Source organism: Rhagoletis pomonella, unplaced genomic scaffold (genome assembly GCF_013731165.1).
Source record: "Rhagoletis pomonella isolate Grant_MI unplaced genomic scaffold, Rhpom_1.0 Rhpom_scaffold_00005, whole genome shotgun sequence".
Classification (NCBI taxonomy): Eukaryota; Metazoa; Arthropoda; class Insecta; order Diptera; family Tephritidae; genus Rhagoletis; species Rhagoletis pomonella.
This window is the reverse complement of record NW_023458559.1, coordinates 44,538,371-44,554,979: the sequence shown is the minus strand read 5'-3', so window position 1 is coordinate 44,554,979 and position 16,609 is coordinate 44,538,371. Positions and strand designations below refer to the sequence as shown.

The 16,609-nt window shown below is 32.6% G+C and overlaps 2 protein-coding genes across 11 annotated transcripts in view; one reads left to right on the top strand and one right to left on the bottom strand.

Moving 5' to 3' along the window:
* Positions 1-16,609, top strand: part of LOC118739040 (nuclear hormone receptor FTZ-F1) — a 628,268-nt gene that overhangs the window by 274,727 nt on the left and 336,932 nt on the right. The gene's annotated exons all lie outside the window — the stretch shown is intronic.
* The window catches only part of LOC118739041 (BAG domain-containing protein Samui), a 37,887-nt gene continuing 28,992 nt past the window's right edge, over positions 7,715-16,609 (bottom strand). For 2 of the 8 annotated variants that reach the window (XM_036470139.1, XM_036470140.1), the window contains 2 exons: positions 9,936-10,047; positions 7,715-9,856 (listed from right to left, as the gene is read on the bottom strand). In XM_036470139.1, coding sequence (XP_036326032.1) covers positions 8,196-9,856; positions 9,936-10,047 — 1,773 coding nt within the window. In that variant the 3' untranslated portion in view covers positions 7,715-8,195. Of the gene's footprint in view, positions 9,857-9,935; positions 10,048-15,942; positions 16,196-16,609 lie in introns of those variants that run through there. The other 6 variants (XM_036470147.1, XM_036470145.1, XM_036470143.1 and 3 more) reach the window with 6 other exon arrangements.

Here is a 16,609-nt window from a genome sequence, read left to right as displayed (position 1 = left end):
TTTAGCCTACATTGAATTTCTGTAGTCCAACGATGCTCACACATTTTGTCTTGTTGGCGCCAGCGAATGAAACATTTCTTCAAATTTAAAAAGTAAAAATTTCACTACTAACAATTTAAAAATGTTCTTAAAACTTGCAAAGATATTTGGAAAAGAAATATCACTGTTTTTGTTTTTAGGAGTATGGTGGGAGTGTCATTGATAAAATTAGAGCGAGAGAAAGTTTTTCTTACAAAACCTTTCATTATTGAATCATGGGCTGTAGGTATGTGTACTTTATTTGTTTTTTTTCTTCCTTTGCTATCACTCCTTCTTACATAGATTTTTTTTTTAATAAATATCTGCATACATACATATGTATAAGGGTGGTCCTTAAAAATATCAACATTTAAATTTAGTATAGAACATCACTTTATTTTGTTCTACGTACAAATAAAGACATCTACGAAAACTTCAAATTTTCAAACAACTCTTTACCAGGCTTTAAAAATTTTAAATAAAAAAAAAAATCGCAAAACTTCGACAAGATTTTGACTTGAAATCTGATAAATTTTACATATCGAGCCCTAACCGCCAAAATAACGTAAGCGACACTTTTTTCAAAATTTTCTTTTTAGTGCAGAAATATTCCTAGAGTATCTAGATGCATTTCTGCATCAAAAAGAAAATTTTGGAAAAAATGTCGCTTACGTTATTTTGGCGGTTAGGGCTCGATATTATTGAAACTTATTCATAACGTCACTAGAAACGAAAATAAATAAAAATAAATAAAATAAATCTAGTCGACGGCGAAAAAGGACGCATTGACGAAAAAAGACGCATTCACCTAGTTAACGGCCAAGAAAGACGCGAACTGAGTTATGGCTGGTCAAAATATTTTTTTGTTTTTGGAATTTTCGTGATTTAAAAAAATTAAATTTTCAAGAATTTTTAAAAATTGTACATAGTTTTTACTTGAACACTTATAAATATTAAATACATATTTTTGCCTGGTGAAAGTCCATTTTTTTAGAATTTTTACGGTTAAAAAAAAAATTATTTTTTTCTTATTTTTTTATTTTGGGATTTTCGTGGATGTCGCTATTTTGTACGACATCATTATGTTGATATTTTAAGGGCCACCCTAATTGTATGTATGTAGCGTACGCATGTAAATATATGTATGTATGCTTTGCTTGTTAGAAGCAGCTTAAATATCTTTTGATTAATTCTACATCAAAATGTTAGTATCTTTTCATATGTATATCTTAAAACTAGAACAATTTTATTTAAGTTTGAGTCTGCTTTTAATGAAATTTTGGTTTTCAAGGGGGAAAAACAACAACAATAATATTTCTGAGATTATAGCATTTGTTCATAAGACTTCTTCGCAAGTTTAGCGACGTCTGATGGAAGAGAGACGATTTCTTCAAAATAAAAAAAATATAAAAACGGGCTTCAAGCTATGGTTAAAATGGTTAATAAAAACGTTATTAGGTTAAAGAATAGCATAACAATAATTGGCAATTAAAATTAGAACTTTTATACATACATATACATATGTAGCTTTCAAATATAATATAGCTGCATATTTAGAAAAAATAAATAAATAAGGGTATTCAGACTATCCTCTTTATTGTATTAATTCGTTATCTGGTAACTCGGTAACACTTCCAACTTCGAACGCCCCTTATTCTTTTTCTGGTTAAAAGTACTTTCGAATCAGCTGACATGAAGTTCTCTAATTTATAAACATTTATTAATTCCACGACAGATAGATTTATTGAACTTTTGATAAAGTGTATCACTTCTCGCGCGAGAAAATTCCAGCAAATAAGTGACAGAAAGGAATCAGCTGACATTTTTATCAGAATTGTCACCTCGTTGAGTTGGTAATGATATATTCGGTAATTTACAAAAACAAAACAATGGTCGGAGTTACCGAATACCGAATTAAGACCTTAACGAGTATTCTAGTTAACAGGCTAGCTGTGTCAGTTGCCTTCTCTAACAATATTGTAGCGGTTTACTTAATCCACAACACTGCCGTTTAGCAGGTTACAATTTTGATCGCAACAACTGTGCCGCTTCAATTCGGATTAACGCTGCCGTCTGTCTGTGCTATAACATTCCCTTACATAGATAGTTTAAAAGTTATTAATTTGGAGCTGTAGTTTAGGTAGCTTTTGGAGGTACTTTGCTTCTATTTATTTTTTTTATATAAATACAATTTATTTTAAAGTTTGTTTTGAAATTACTTTGTTTCAAAATAAGTTTCTTAATTATGTACTACAGTATGCCCCGTTTAATTGACCATCGCATAAATATTTTTACCGTACATTTTGACTAATAATTCGTTCAAGAAAAAAAAAAACAATTGTAAATTTTTTCATGTATAATTAAGCAGAGGTATGCATATTTTTATTTCGCTTTGAGGCACTTATTAACATAAATATGTACATTAGGGTAGTCAACATTTTTTGTACCAGCCACCCCCCAGAACTGAACAATAGTTAATAAAATAGTTAATACAATTTGAGTGTCAAATTTGCATCATATTTCTATTGTTGGAAAATTTCTGAAGGGAAATGTTTTTATTCGACCAAATAATATTTATATTTAACGATTTTATAGCAATTCTACGAAGAAATTTATTTTCCCCATACAAAATATATGGAAAATTTCAAAGCCCCGGCAGCGGAGTGTCCTTATTTTTCCATTTTTTATTAACGTGAGGGGTGGCAACAAGAAAATTCCAAAATGTTGATTTCTCTGTGTATTTTGGACCACCCTAATGTACATGGAATGTTAGTTACGGTTATTCATTTCAGTTTTAGTTGCAGTGTTTTTAAGTAAATCCTTTTTTATGTACTTGAATTTTTATCCTCCTTTTATTTTATTTGTCCGTTATTGACCGTAAGCTGTGACGGATTTGTATTTTTATAAAGGAAAAAAAAAACATTATTAGAAAAAGTTCAAAGATGTTTTAGTTAAGATTTTTTATAAATTTTTCATTTAATCTAAACTTTTCAGGATCATAAGCTTATATGTAGTAAGTACTTAAGTAAAAGTATGCGCTTCAAATTGTACTGTGTGGCTTTGGTGTCTTTTTTAATCCTTGGTAGAACATTAAAAAAAAATTATTTTGCAAAATTTAATAATAACAGCATAACTACTTGGGAAACTTTTTTTCTTTAATACAGTGTTACAGTAAAAAAAATTAACGGGGTATTAACTAACTACTCAGTTAATGAAGAATTTGGGTTAGTACATTTTTATAGTTGGAGTTAATTTTTACTATATTTTTATTACAAAGTAAATTTCGAGTTCTAAAATTTAAATATTTTATGTATTAAAGGAAAAATTTAGTGGATTGCTTACCTTCAACTGCTATATTTTTTTTTTAGTTACTTCTTAAAGAACTCGAAACCGAAGAAATATAAAGAAGTACGCGGTTTTGTTCCATCTAATACGAAATAACGAAAAAGATGTGTTTTTTTAAAAAATGCCACGTGGAAACGTATTTATTTAGTGGCAATGTTTGTTTGACAAACTTTGTCATTCTACTTTTTGTGTCATTTAATGCGCAGTGGAAATCCGGCATTACGTCATTACTGCGCCACTGATCCGGTGATACTGAATTTCCACGAGCCACAAATTGCGCAATTTAAATAGTGTCCATATCGCAAACCGTCTTGAAAAGGGGCACAATTCAAAATGTGGCATTTTTGAAAATATGCGCGAAAAATGTACACAGAACTTTTATTTAACCTTTCAGCAAAAGCTGGAGCAAAGTTTTGTTATAATTTATTTATAAAGTCTTACCATATGATTATCATGTGCTAAAAAATAGTTTATCGCATTTTCTGAAAAATGTGTAATTTTGAGTTGTGCGATATATTTTAGGGGACCATCATGACCGTGGAAACACCTACCAGCTTAAACTATAAAGAAGTCTAAATTTGGGTGCACTTAAGCAAATTGTGTCTTCTTTTATAGAATACGACTCTAAACAATTGCTTATGGCGAAAGATTTCTAAGCAAGAATAATTCATTACTGCTTGTATTTGAATCAGCAGAGGAAATTAGAATTGAAATAGGGACCAACCGTTTAAACAGTTATGACATTAATGGCCATTTTATTGACACTCCGAATATGTCGGAATAAGGCAGAGTAAGAATATTTACGGTATAGAGGAGAATAAGTCTGAATAAGTCTATTAATGACGCATATAATAAAACGAAATAAGGCGTAATAATCAAAATTTATTACTGAGTTTCACAATTATTTTAGCAATACATACAGGTAATAAATAGAAACTGTTTTTTAGTTTGTAATTATCCTTTTTGATCCATTTAAGGTGAAATAGAAACAGGCAAGAACTTTATTTTTAATTAAATGCAATGCTCCAATTTTTAAATTTAACCTTATTGTGCTCTGTAGCATACATTTGTAGCATTTTCGCTGTAAATTTGTAATAAATAAAATAGTTCGCCTACAACCGTGTCCGATTTTTTCAATAGTTTCATGAAAATCAATTCTAAGTTTTGGCTATTAAGCGTGGAAAAAAAAAATTATTTCCGATACCTTCAAAACCATTCTTTAAAAATGTCTATCTCCTGGACGGTAGTCCACAAATGTAGACACCATACAACAGCGTGCAACAGTCAATTTTATCCACACAAAAATTAATATATTCACCAAACTCGGAACCGAATATACGAGGACGTAAGGACTTTGATATTTTTCATAACTTTTTTCTTTTTTCTCCGATTTTTTTTTTAATGTTTTTGTCTAGGCGATCTCGATATATCGATTTATGAAAAAGGGACTATTTTTTTTTTAAATACCCTTTGCCAAAAATGGGCCGATTGTTACTTTTTAATTGGTCTCTTTAAAAATGCTGACCGCCTTTGTTAAAATATTTTTTTTAACTGTGACCTTTTCCGCAACTTCTAGGCATAGCCTGACAAGGTTGTAAGAATAAGCTTTCGAATTTTTAGATTAGAATTAATGCAATTCTAACGAATCTTGTCCAATTCATCTCAGACTAAGTCAAATCAAATGCATTTATCAAATCATAAAAATACCACATTGTAAAGGAAGAAATTATTTACGTATTTGCAGAGGTATCTACTACGCTACGACTAATGCCCATCGCGTAATCAATTGTTATCGTCTTCCTTTACGTTTGATCAAACGCTTAGATTTCCTTCTTATGTCACAAAAAAAAAAAAAATCATTGAATTTTACCAATCGATTACGCGAAAGTGGTAAGCCGCGTCGCAATACTCCCCACTGCAATTATGTAGATAATTTATTCCTCTACACTGTGGTATATTTATCTATTTGATTAATGTATTCGATTTGAAGCAGACAAAGTTCTTGACGTTGAATTAGACAATATTTGTTAGGCTTTCATGCAAGGCGAATTTATATAAGGTGGTGTTACTAGATCAGCTGATTTTGTGTATGTGTTTCGCCTTACGGCTTCTTATGTCAAATTGAAAAATTTTGTTTGAATTTGCACACACACTCTTACAGATTTTGACAGTTTATGCCGCCAAAGCAAAAACAAAATACATGCAAGTTTTTGTCATTGTACTCCTGCCATCACCTTATATAAATTCGCCTTGCTTTCATGTATTTAAAAATTCAAAAAAAAAAATAATAATAATTAAATACATAATACACAAAAAAGAAGGTAGTTTCACTTTGAAATTTTTTGACATAATCTGTGCTTATGACGTTTATAATTTTCGTAAATTCCTCGAGTATCACTGAAACCTCAACAAATTATTGTTTCGGAAATTTTAATATTTTTTAAAGGAATTTTTTATGCATTAAAAAATAACAACACGCAAGGTACACTTGTGATCAGCTGATTAAGCTAGCAAAATTTTGTTAAATTTTGGCTATTTTGCTTTCGTTTATTTAATGTTTATTATTGTCCCATAAAAGTCTAGCTCATTATATAACAAACGCCATATAAATCCAGATTTCAAACTTTGTGCAAAAATTATGAAAAATCTGCAAAGTTTCAGCTAAATTTTCAACTTTTTATTCAGATTTTTTAGAATTTTCTTGAGTATGCAGTTTAATAACCCATTAAATTCTAGGGTAATAATATGCAAGTCTTAAGTTGCTAAAAAATCGCGTTGATTTTTAATATTTTTTTTTCTGATTAAGATTAAATAATTGTATAATACTTAGACACTCCGAATGTTAATTCCTCTTCAGAAAAACTATTGGAATAAATATTTATTCCGCCGCCGTCGCTCAGAATTGCTCAGAATAACTAAACCGTTGAATAAGAAGGAATAACGACAAGTCAATAATATGGCCGTGAATATGGTTTCGAAAATGCGCAATATGAAGAGTTGAAGCAGTGTAATGAAAAGTCGATTTCATTTAACCGAATTTCTGGCGGCTCTTAAGGAAGTGTCACACGATTGGTATATTTGTAAATTTTTTCATATTGGGACGAAATTTATTTTTTTTTTGTGAAATACAGCGAACTTCAATTGAAAAATTTGAATAAATTGTCTTTTGTGATTAAGATAAAAAAAAAATATTTTTTCATTCACACGTTTGGGATACGATTGCAAATGCAAAATGAGATTTACATTTGAGTAATAATAATTTTTAATAGTTTTTTAATTTCTAAATAATTTTAATTTCGGAGTCTCGAAATTTCGGAGCATAATAGCCTCAACTTTAGTTAAAAAGATATGATGAGATTATAAATATTTTTTAAAAATTAAAAAAAAAAATAGATGAATTAATTTAATAATTTTTCGATACCAAATTGAAAAGAAGTAGTTTTTAAACAAAAGACAACCGACTTTAATGTTCATATTAAAATGTACAGTTAATTTCTTAAAGATCCAATGATCGGAACTATGTAAACCAAATTGGTATGGGGCAACCACTTTCGGTGCCATCTTTTCGATAAAAAATTATTATCGAAAACGGTTGACGTAGGTCAAAGTTATCAGGCAACATACATAAAAAAAATCCGATGAATTGATAACCTCCTTCTTGTTTTGAAGTCGGCTAGAAAATAATTATTCTTTCTAACCCCAAAAAATCGTCGATAATATTAAATTTAATATTGGTTTTATGGTTAGAAAGAAAAGTCGTGACAAGTTCTCAGTACCAAGTTCTATAAGAATTAGCTATTTTAGATCAACAATAAAAATTTTTGGGGTGTTGTTTTACTTCAATATGTAATTTACACAGCGTCAAAAACCTTTAGATATTTTTTCCAATCGAACGATTCATTTTATTTATTTTTGATCACTGTATTCGTAATAAAAATTTTCTTCAGTGTTTTCTCACTAACCTCAAGAAATCTTTTACAATTGTATCAAAATATTAAGTATTGAGGTTAGAAAGAAAAATAAAGCATTGTAACTTCTTATTTCTGGCATTCGATTCGAATTCAACGATCCAGAATATGTTGGAATTGTATAACCTCGTCTGGTCTGACAACTTTTATTTGTGTACCCTATAGAAAAATATTCTTCTGCATCAGCCAACTTGTGATTCGAGATTTCTTAGTATCGTTCGTCGAACAAAAATTTGTTTTTGTGTAGCTGTCGTAGGAGTTCTATAATGTTGTCTAGTATCTATGGTAAATAATAAATGTACTACTACTTTCAAGTATCTCCCAAGCTACCACGCATCTTCACACCTAACCGCCAATATTTGTACTTTTAAAAACAAAAAAGCTTATTTTTTTAAATATTTTTATTCTTATTTATTATTAAATTTTCGCCCAACAAAACATGATGCCCGTGCCGTCGTACAGAGTCGAGATCGCTTCAGCTGTGGCCTCAGCGTAACCGAGCATCTGCGCGCTATCTACTCAATTTTATTTACGAATATTATATGTACTTTTCCTAAAAATTATGCGCACTCCTTCCGGAAACAGCAGCATTTCTTTCAATATTTTCTAAAGTATTTAATTTTTTTTTGTGGCATAAAATAAAAACGTATAGGTAAGTATATAAGTATTTTTTCTTAATTTTTTCGTTAAATTTCTAACACAACGAATTTTACATTTATTTTGATGTATGAAACTGAGTCCTTTTTAAGACTTTCGTTTGGTGATGCTATGTAAACGCTTTGAAAATGTAGCTGCGTAGGAGGAGGAGGAGGAGGAGGAGGATGACCTCACGGCGCCGTTAGAGCTGCGCTGCTGTTCCAGTCATCATTTGCTCGACTCCGCCGCATCCATTGACGACACCTCAGTTGTTGCACCCTCTCCAACCGCGCCACTGGCCGCTTCTTCAGCCACTTTCACCTCCCCAGCCGACTCACTGTTTTGTATATTCGTCTCCGCGCTCTTTGCCTCACTACCGGCTGTTGTTACCTCATTTACTTGCATGCCCTCTGGTGGCGGCAATGGTATGGGTGCTTGGATTTGTTTTGCATCAGCCGGCTCGGGCTCTGACTCGTTGGCTTTCGCCGCTGGTGCTTCTACAGCTGACTCTACTTTCTCTCTCGAGGCGCTCTTTCGCGTCACAGCCTCTTTAGTCGCTTCTGGTTCGCCCGCTGCTTCTGTTGCTTCTTGTGGCGCTGCACCATCTTCTGCCGACTGCTCAGCAGCCTTGGTGTTCTCGTTCGCTTTCGCCTCGAGCACATTGATCGAAGCCTGAATGCATTTGATGGCCTCCTTGCGCGCCAAGCGAATGCTGTCCTTGCCATTCGTGTCGATTGTATCTAGCTTGAGTAGATTGCGCGTCAGCATCTCATCGAGATAGGCGTACTCTTTGTCTTGGCGTGTGCCAGTGAACTTCTCAACCTTTCCCATGAGATCGAGCACATCGCGTTGAATGTCTTGAATTTTGCTGATTGAGTCCAGCGTGTGTGGAGTTTGTGGTGGCACGCCAGCGGGCTGCTGGGTAGCGCCTTGTTGCTGCGGCTGCTGCTGAGTATTGATTGGAGTGGGACGGTGTTGTTGCTGCTGTTGCGGCTGATGATGCTGCTGCTGTTGCTGGTGGTATTGTGGCTGTTGGTGCTGTGGTGGCACATGTGCTCTAGCCGTTGCGCTAGCCGTGGCCTGCGATTGAGCAGGCGCAGCGTTCTGATTTGGTATTTCCTTGTGAGCGTTTATGATCGGCTCGGAGCGACCCTCGACAAAGATCGGTATAGTACGCACATAGCTGCCGCCTGGAGTTTGTGGCGGTGGTGGCGTCTGTTGTCGTTGCTGTGGGTGCGGCTGATGCTGTGGAGCATAGTAAGCCTTATGCAGTTGCGGTTGCTGGGCGCCAGTTTGCACGTGTGGACTAGTTTGTGTGCCGAATTGTGATTGACCGGCTTGGGGTGGCGGTGTTGGACGTTTACCGCCATTTACTGGTACCTGTTGTTGTTGCTGTTGTTCATGTGGTGGCGCCGAATGCGCGCGTGCTTCATGCTCTGACTCTAAGGCGGACTTGACGCCCATGTCGACTGTGTTGCGTAGACCATGCTGTTTTAGACTATCACCATGCTGCTGAGGTGCAGCGCTGTCAACTTCATCGCCGCTTGTACGCATTGCGGGATCTTCGGTTTGTATGGCAGCATCGCAGAGCTTCTTCGAAGGCGATTGCGGTCCGCCATTGGGCGGTGAAGCGGGCACATATGACTGATAGTAGGCTGTTGGGGCGACACCACCACCACTACCACCCTGTACTGGCACCTGTTGTGAATGCTGCGCGCTATGTTGCCGTGGCAATGTGGCGCTTTCCCCACGTCGGCTGTGACCAAAACCGTCGGGTATATACTGGCGGAATTCCGATGGCAGCCGATTGAAGAAGTCATCGTCACGACCCATATGATCGGCAGCACGCCTACGTCCTAGCGAATTGAACTGAGGGAAGCCAAAATCTGCTGATCGATCGAAGAAAGGAGAAAAAGTAAAGTCAGTATGCTTTCTGTGAGAGAGTGTGCGACAAATAAAAATGCTTACGTGAGTTGCCAAAGCTACCGAACGGATCATGATGCATGCGCCCGAGGCGGCTTCGTGGAAACATGTCCATGTCCATATCCATGTCCATGTCCGGTTCGAAACCAAAGCCCTGCTGCAAAGAAAGAAAGTAGACGAAATTATTTTAGAAAATTGCTTGCAAGAGGTTAAAGAAAGTTGATGTTCTAGAAATAACGTTAACAATATGCTAAGGATCTTCATCGAACTTCAACCTCATTACTGTTCAGATTTTTTCTTCGGATGAGTGCCTTTTATCTAATATCTGTATCCCATGACAGATTTCTTAGACTATTTCCAGAATAACGCAAATTTTCAAATGGAAGAGTAAATTTGTTCCAGCTTGTCTAACCTAACCCCCCTAAACAGACCTTAAGTAAGATGTGCGATCTAGCTCAAGGAAACCAAAACTTTTCGATTCAGAAAAAAAACTGCCAAAAAGCCGGAAAAGATGACAGCGCAGAGAAGCTTGATAAGTCGTTGGTTCAATAGCAAGATCAAAGAAGATGGTGTTCTGCTAGCGAAATATAGGAATAAAGGTATCAAAAAATAGGGCTCTAGAGCCGATAAAACCAGAGGAAAAAATATTATCTTCGGAATAAAATAATTTTCGGACATATCGAGCCTTAACCGCCAAAATAACGTAAGCGCCATTTTTTTCAAAATTTTCTTTTTGATGCAGAAATGCATCTAGATGCTCTAGGAATATTTCTGCATCAAAAAGAAAATTTTGAAAAAAATGCCGCTTACGTTATTTTGGCGGTTAGGGCTCGATATCGTCACCTGAAATGCAAAAAGACGTAACAATATCGTAACTGAATTGGAAAAAGTCGTGACTAATATTTTTTTTCATAAAATCAAAAACTGAATTTGAATTTTTTATTATTTAGTTACGACTTTATGTATGTATTTCAGCGACGATGTTTGCTAAGTCTTTTTGCATTTCAGGTGACGATATGTACATACTTATGTGTAAGACAGAAAAAATCGAATTTTTAATGAAAATGGCGATATTTTTTTAGAATCTGCATCAAATTATTTTCTCAGGGTCATTGGGGTTCATTAAATTATTAACGAGCACAAAGTCACGCATAGCAGAGCTTGTCTAAAAATAAAAACGTACGAATGTATACCGAAGAATGCATTTTACTAATTACGTTGTCATCAAATAATAAAGAAAAAAATTCGCAAAAAAAAAATAATTTTGCTTTATTAAGCGTATCCAGCGACCACCTACAATTTGTTGTCACACAAAGCCAGAAAACAAATTTTATGAGATAAAAACTCAAAGCAAGTAGCTATGTGTGTATGAATATATGCATATTTGTACATTAGGGTGCCTCACCCAAAATATATATTTGCCGTTTTTCAACCGGAATTATACTATCTTTATATTTAAAGACTATCGCCAAATTTTTTTTTTTGTTACATTAAGATTTACGTGAGCTGGATCGATTTGAAAATAACTGCAAAAATCTATTTATTTTGTATATACAAAAAATTAGTTTTTAAAAGATTTTTCCTCAACAGATCACCTCAGACTATAGAAGTGTTTAAGAGCTGAAATGATTTAAAAAAAAAAAAAACATTTTTAAAAACTAATTTTATTTATAAAACCCTAATTTTTTTGAGTTATTTTCAAATCGGTCCAACTCATGTTAATCTTGATATTTTTAAGAAAAATCTTGGCAGAAGTCTTATGGCCTTATTCATAAAAATTAAGATAGATTTAAAGAGCTTTATAAAGTGACATTTTCATACAAGTTTTCTATTTATAAAGCAGTTAAAGTCGACTTTATATTTGGGTGTTAAAATATGGGTAATACATTTCAAAATTCCGACGACGCACCCTAATGTACAAACATTAGCATGTACATATGTATGTGGTAGATACATATGTAATATGAATTCACGAACATTCAGTGTCAATCATAATAATAAACACCTTTGATGAGTCATTGAAAAAATTTTGAGCGCATCTGGCTTGCAGCTAAGCGAAATAAATTTGAGTAGGTAATAAACAAATAATAAAATAGTTTTTGAAAAAAAAAAATAAAATAAAAAATAACAGCAATAATAAATAAATAACAATAAAAAATAGTAACATGATAATTAGGAACTCAAATAAGAATTAAAAACAAACTGCAAAAAAAAAATATACTACGAATAATGAATTACTTTTCTGAATGCTAGACATTAACGACTCAAATTACATACTGTATACGAAAAATAACAATATTTAAATCCGCAATAAGTGACGTCATTTGCCTGGCGCGAAAACAATTATGTATTTGGCTGCAATTAAGAAAAAAAGATTATTTAAGACCGCCAAAATCCGCCAAAAGACAACAGCACTATTTGGCAAAGTAAAAGAACTGGATTAAATTGTCTGTATGTATGCACATTAGGATGACTCACAAAAAAAAAATTGATGTTCTTCCACCGGAATTACCTATAAAATTTATGATGATTGAAGACTTCAGCATAAATATTTTGGAAAAATATTAGGAGCTAAAATGATTTGAAAATACCTCCAAAAACCTCATTATTTTGATTCCGTTGATAAAATGTTTAAGCATTTTTATGCAGATCTTGTAAGCTTAAGCTCTTCCATCATCTGAGGTGATTTTTTGGGAAAAATCTTTATAAAAACTAATTTTGTTTATAAAAAGATAGATTTTTGGAAGTATTTTCAATTCGACCCAGCTCACATAAATCTAAATATTTTTTTGTCGGCTGTCTTAAATATACCCGTAATAAATGTTATAACTCCGATGGAAAAACAGTATTGATTTTTTTGTTTGGAGAGTGGTGCACTCTAATGTACATATAAACATACCTATGTGTTTATGTACATATGTGTGACTTTTGTACTTGTTCGTCCAAGCTGAATTTCTTGAACTGGCATTGCAAAGTGCGCGACCGGCAAGCAGGGTTGCCGTTTTCGGCCTTTACTACCAAAACTGGTAGGTTTTTTTTTCTCGTTGGTAGGATGGTAGGACGCTTAAAATTTTGGTAGGTTTATTTGCTCATTAGACAGAAAACGTCTCTGGTTTGTTGTAGTGCGTTTGAAAAATCTCGTTGCTTCCTGGTATGGGCAGAATTTTACCAATTACCTTCGGCAATTCTCTGAACTCCTGATACGTTATAAAGAATTTTCTTACAGAATTAATAGCTATTACACTGATCTTTTTGTTTACCTGGAAATCTTATTTTATATATAAAAACCAGCAAAAAAAATTTATTTACTGCCGTCAAACGCCGTTTTCTTAAATGGTAGGAAAGAAGCCATTTTGGTAGGTTTTTGAACCAGCTCTCGGTAGGAAAGAAAGTTTTTCAGTGGTAACCCTGCCGGCAAGTATGGTCACCGGCGCATGACGTCATTGCCGTTTGGATGTCCGTAATCATATACGAAATATATAACCAGTATGTATGTATGTACATAATTTCTATGTATATAATTTTGAAGATGGGCAGGACAATATACACAGGTAGATTGCCGGATTTTTAGTGGGATATCCAAAATATTTGAGTTTTTGGCAATTGACCACAAATTTTTATACATTTTCCCCAGTTTTGGTGTAGTATGTACTATCTGCATATTTTAGGCGAATATTAAACAAATTATTTAATTTTTTATTTTTAGACATAGCTCTTACGAAAATATGTACGTATTTTAGAAAATTAAATTCCATTGAATATATTCTACAAAGTATCTCACTTATTTAGCCTTTTAAGAGATACATATGTATGTATGTATATCAGTCTAATTGAGTTAATGGATTTATAAAGACGCGAGCTGCATAAGAATGTCGGGGAAAAAATTTTAAATGCAAAATAAATAACTTTAGTGGCGAGGAAAATTTATTATATTAAGGAAATTAGTTCGGTTTATGTAGATTGGGGGAACGTGATCAGGAGCAGTTAAATATACAAACAGCAAGCCTGTGCAGTCTATATGTATGTACATGTATAAACATATTAGACCGTACCACCTTACACGCAAACAAAAAAGTTCGCAGTACACCCCGAGAGCAGCGATGGGCACAGAAAGCTTTTACTCTGCACGCGCTTACACGAAATATAAAGAAAGCTTAAAAGAGCTTTGCCCACGGGCAAGGCGGTGCCCATCACCGCCCTAGAGTCTACATAAAGTAGTTTTACAAGGCAATATCGAAACAAAATATTTTTTCAGTGGTGTAGGGGGGAGTTTTTTGGTTTGCTTGCAAGGTGGTGCGGTTTAATGTATGTCCATTAATGTACTATAGCTAATGTACATATGTATTTACATATATCACTGAATACCACTCATGATTTTCAAGCTCGTACACTTTTTAACGTAACCACAATTTCTCTTGTACATACTATTTTTTAATATCCAAACTTAAATTTAGTGCATTGCCAATTTTAAATGTTTAGTGCGTCAATGATTATTTCGAAGCAGCAAAAAAGAAAAATTGTTGAAAAAGAAAAAAGAAACACTAAAAAATCTGCCAGCACACATAACACTTATTTAAGAGTGAAGCAGTTTTTTTTACTTATACTGTGGGAAAAATTTATTTGTATGAGTTGCGGTAATTCTCACACAAGTACCACAGAGCAAACCTTTTTTGATATCACTTTTGAGTTAGTAATGTTGTTTACATAAAATTTTAAATTTTTTATAGCTTATTTAAGGATTTTTCAAAATGTGTGCACGAAAATTTTGTTCATATTTGTTTTGCGAGATTTTTCATGAAATTTTAACTACAGCTTTTTAATATTTTTGTTTTGATTGAAGTTGCAAACTTTTATGCTTTAACAAAATTTTAAGTTTTTTAAGTGCTTTTTTGCTACAATTTTTTAATAACATTATTTTTTCTAAATATTCCATATTTTTTATTTCGAAATTAAAAATTTTACGAAAGGATTTAATTCTTACTATTTTTTTGATTAATTTGATAATTTTGAACGAATAATTTTTATAAAATTTTTAACGCAATAGTTTTATAAAATATGTAACGAATTTTTTTGTTAGTTCTTAACCATCTTGGTGTTTTATAAATTTTTAACTAACAATTTTTAATGAATTTTAAGTTGAATTTTTTTTTAAAAGCTTGAACATTCTATTCTATAATATTTTAAAGGAAATGTGATAGTAAATTTTTATGAACATCTTGGAAAAAATTTAAAATATTTTAAATGTAATACTTCAACATTTTTTTATACTTATTATGTCTTTTTTACGAAAGTTTCGTGAATAAGCTGTCAAATTTTTTAGCGACATTTTTCTGATTATAGTATAAAAATATTTGGATGATTAGTTTTTAATTTTTTTTATTTTAACGAAAGTTCTTTTATAAATTTATAACTAATGTTCATTAAATTTTTAACAAAAAATTTTTATAAAATTTTAACGAAATAATTTTCTTAAATTTAAAACCATTTGTTAACCATTTTAGTTTTTTATATGTAAATATTTAACTAACATTGTTTTATTAATTTTAAATTAAAATTGTTTAAAAGCTGCAAAAAAGAATATTCTGTAACATTTTAAAGGAAATAAAATTAAATTTTTGCTCGAAACTTTTTTTTAGTTTTTTTTACTTTCAAGTGAAAACAAATCATATATCTCCCAATGTCGAAATACATATGTATGTAAGTACATATGTACCATTTTGAATTTTGACCATTTCGTTATGTGCGTGTACAGTGAAATTTAGTAAACTAAAAATCAAACTTTTGCCGCTGCCTTTATTTGATACTTTAAAGGCTACCGTAGTAAGTTAAGTGAATATGTTCATAAAAGGCTAGCACAAGTAACCAAAAATGGTTAGTACAAAAAGCTGGTTAAGTTGACTTATTTTGGTAGTTTTCGCTGTTTAGCCACTTTTCAATATTTTCTTTGTTGCTCGCTGTTTTTTTTTCAAAAAAAAGGTCACTGAAGCACTGTATTTATTGCTGTTTTGGTTTACTCTAATAATAAAATTTGTAAAAAGAAACAATAATTTACTTGTAGATACACTTGTTCTTCACTGCTTTACTCTCTGCTGTATGTAGTGTTGTTTTGTCTTATGCAGTCTTTCGAATTACTGGTTTTAAAAATTCACCTTATATATAATACTTTTTTTTTTAATTTAGTCAATTAATTGTTTTTGCACTCTTTTTTTGCACTATAAATAAAATAAAAATTTCTCGTCTCTTTTCGTTTTTATTAGGCTCGTTGCGAACACGTTCACGTCTTAAATTCAACTGTTTGTGCTGTCGCCAAATGGCATAGCTTTTATAGAGACGCCCGCGCATAAATGTGGGCTATACAAATACATATAATGCACACATACATACATACACTCAATTTGTATTTGTTGCGGTTGGTTGTGTGCCGCGTTGGCGTTTTTTTTTTCTCGAAGTTCTACGTAGCTTCTACGCTCTTCTCGAAAGGCAGAACAGGCAGACCAGTCGACACTGATTGCATAGAGGGTATTGATTTTTCTTTACAATTTTCTTTTAAATATGTAATGCACGAATTTTTTGCGTTTGCTTTTGCAGGTTGTTATTATTTTAAATTTCTTTTTGCAATGTTTTTTATTTTTGCTGCTGCTGAGTACGGAGGATTTGCGTAATAATTATGAGGAAAATGTGAAATAAGAATAACAAAAATTATATGAGCAATAGAAAAA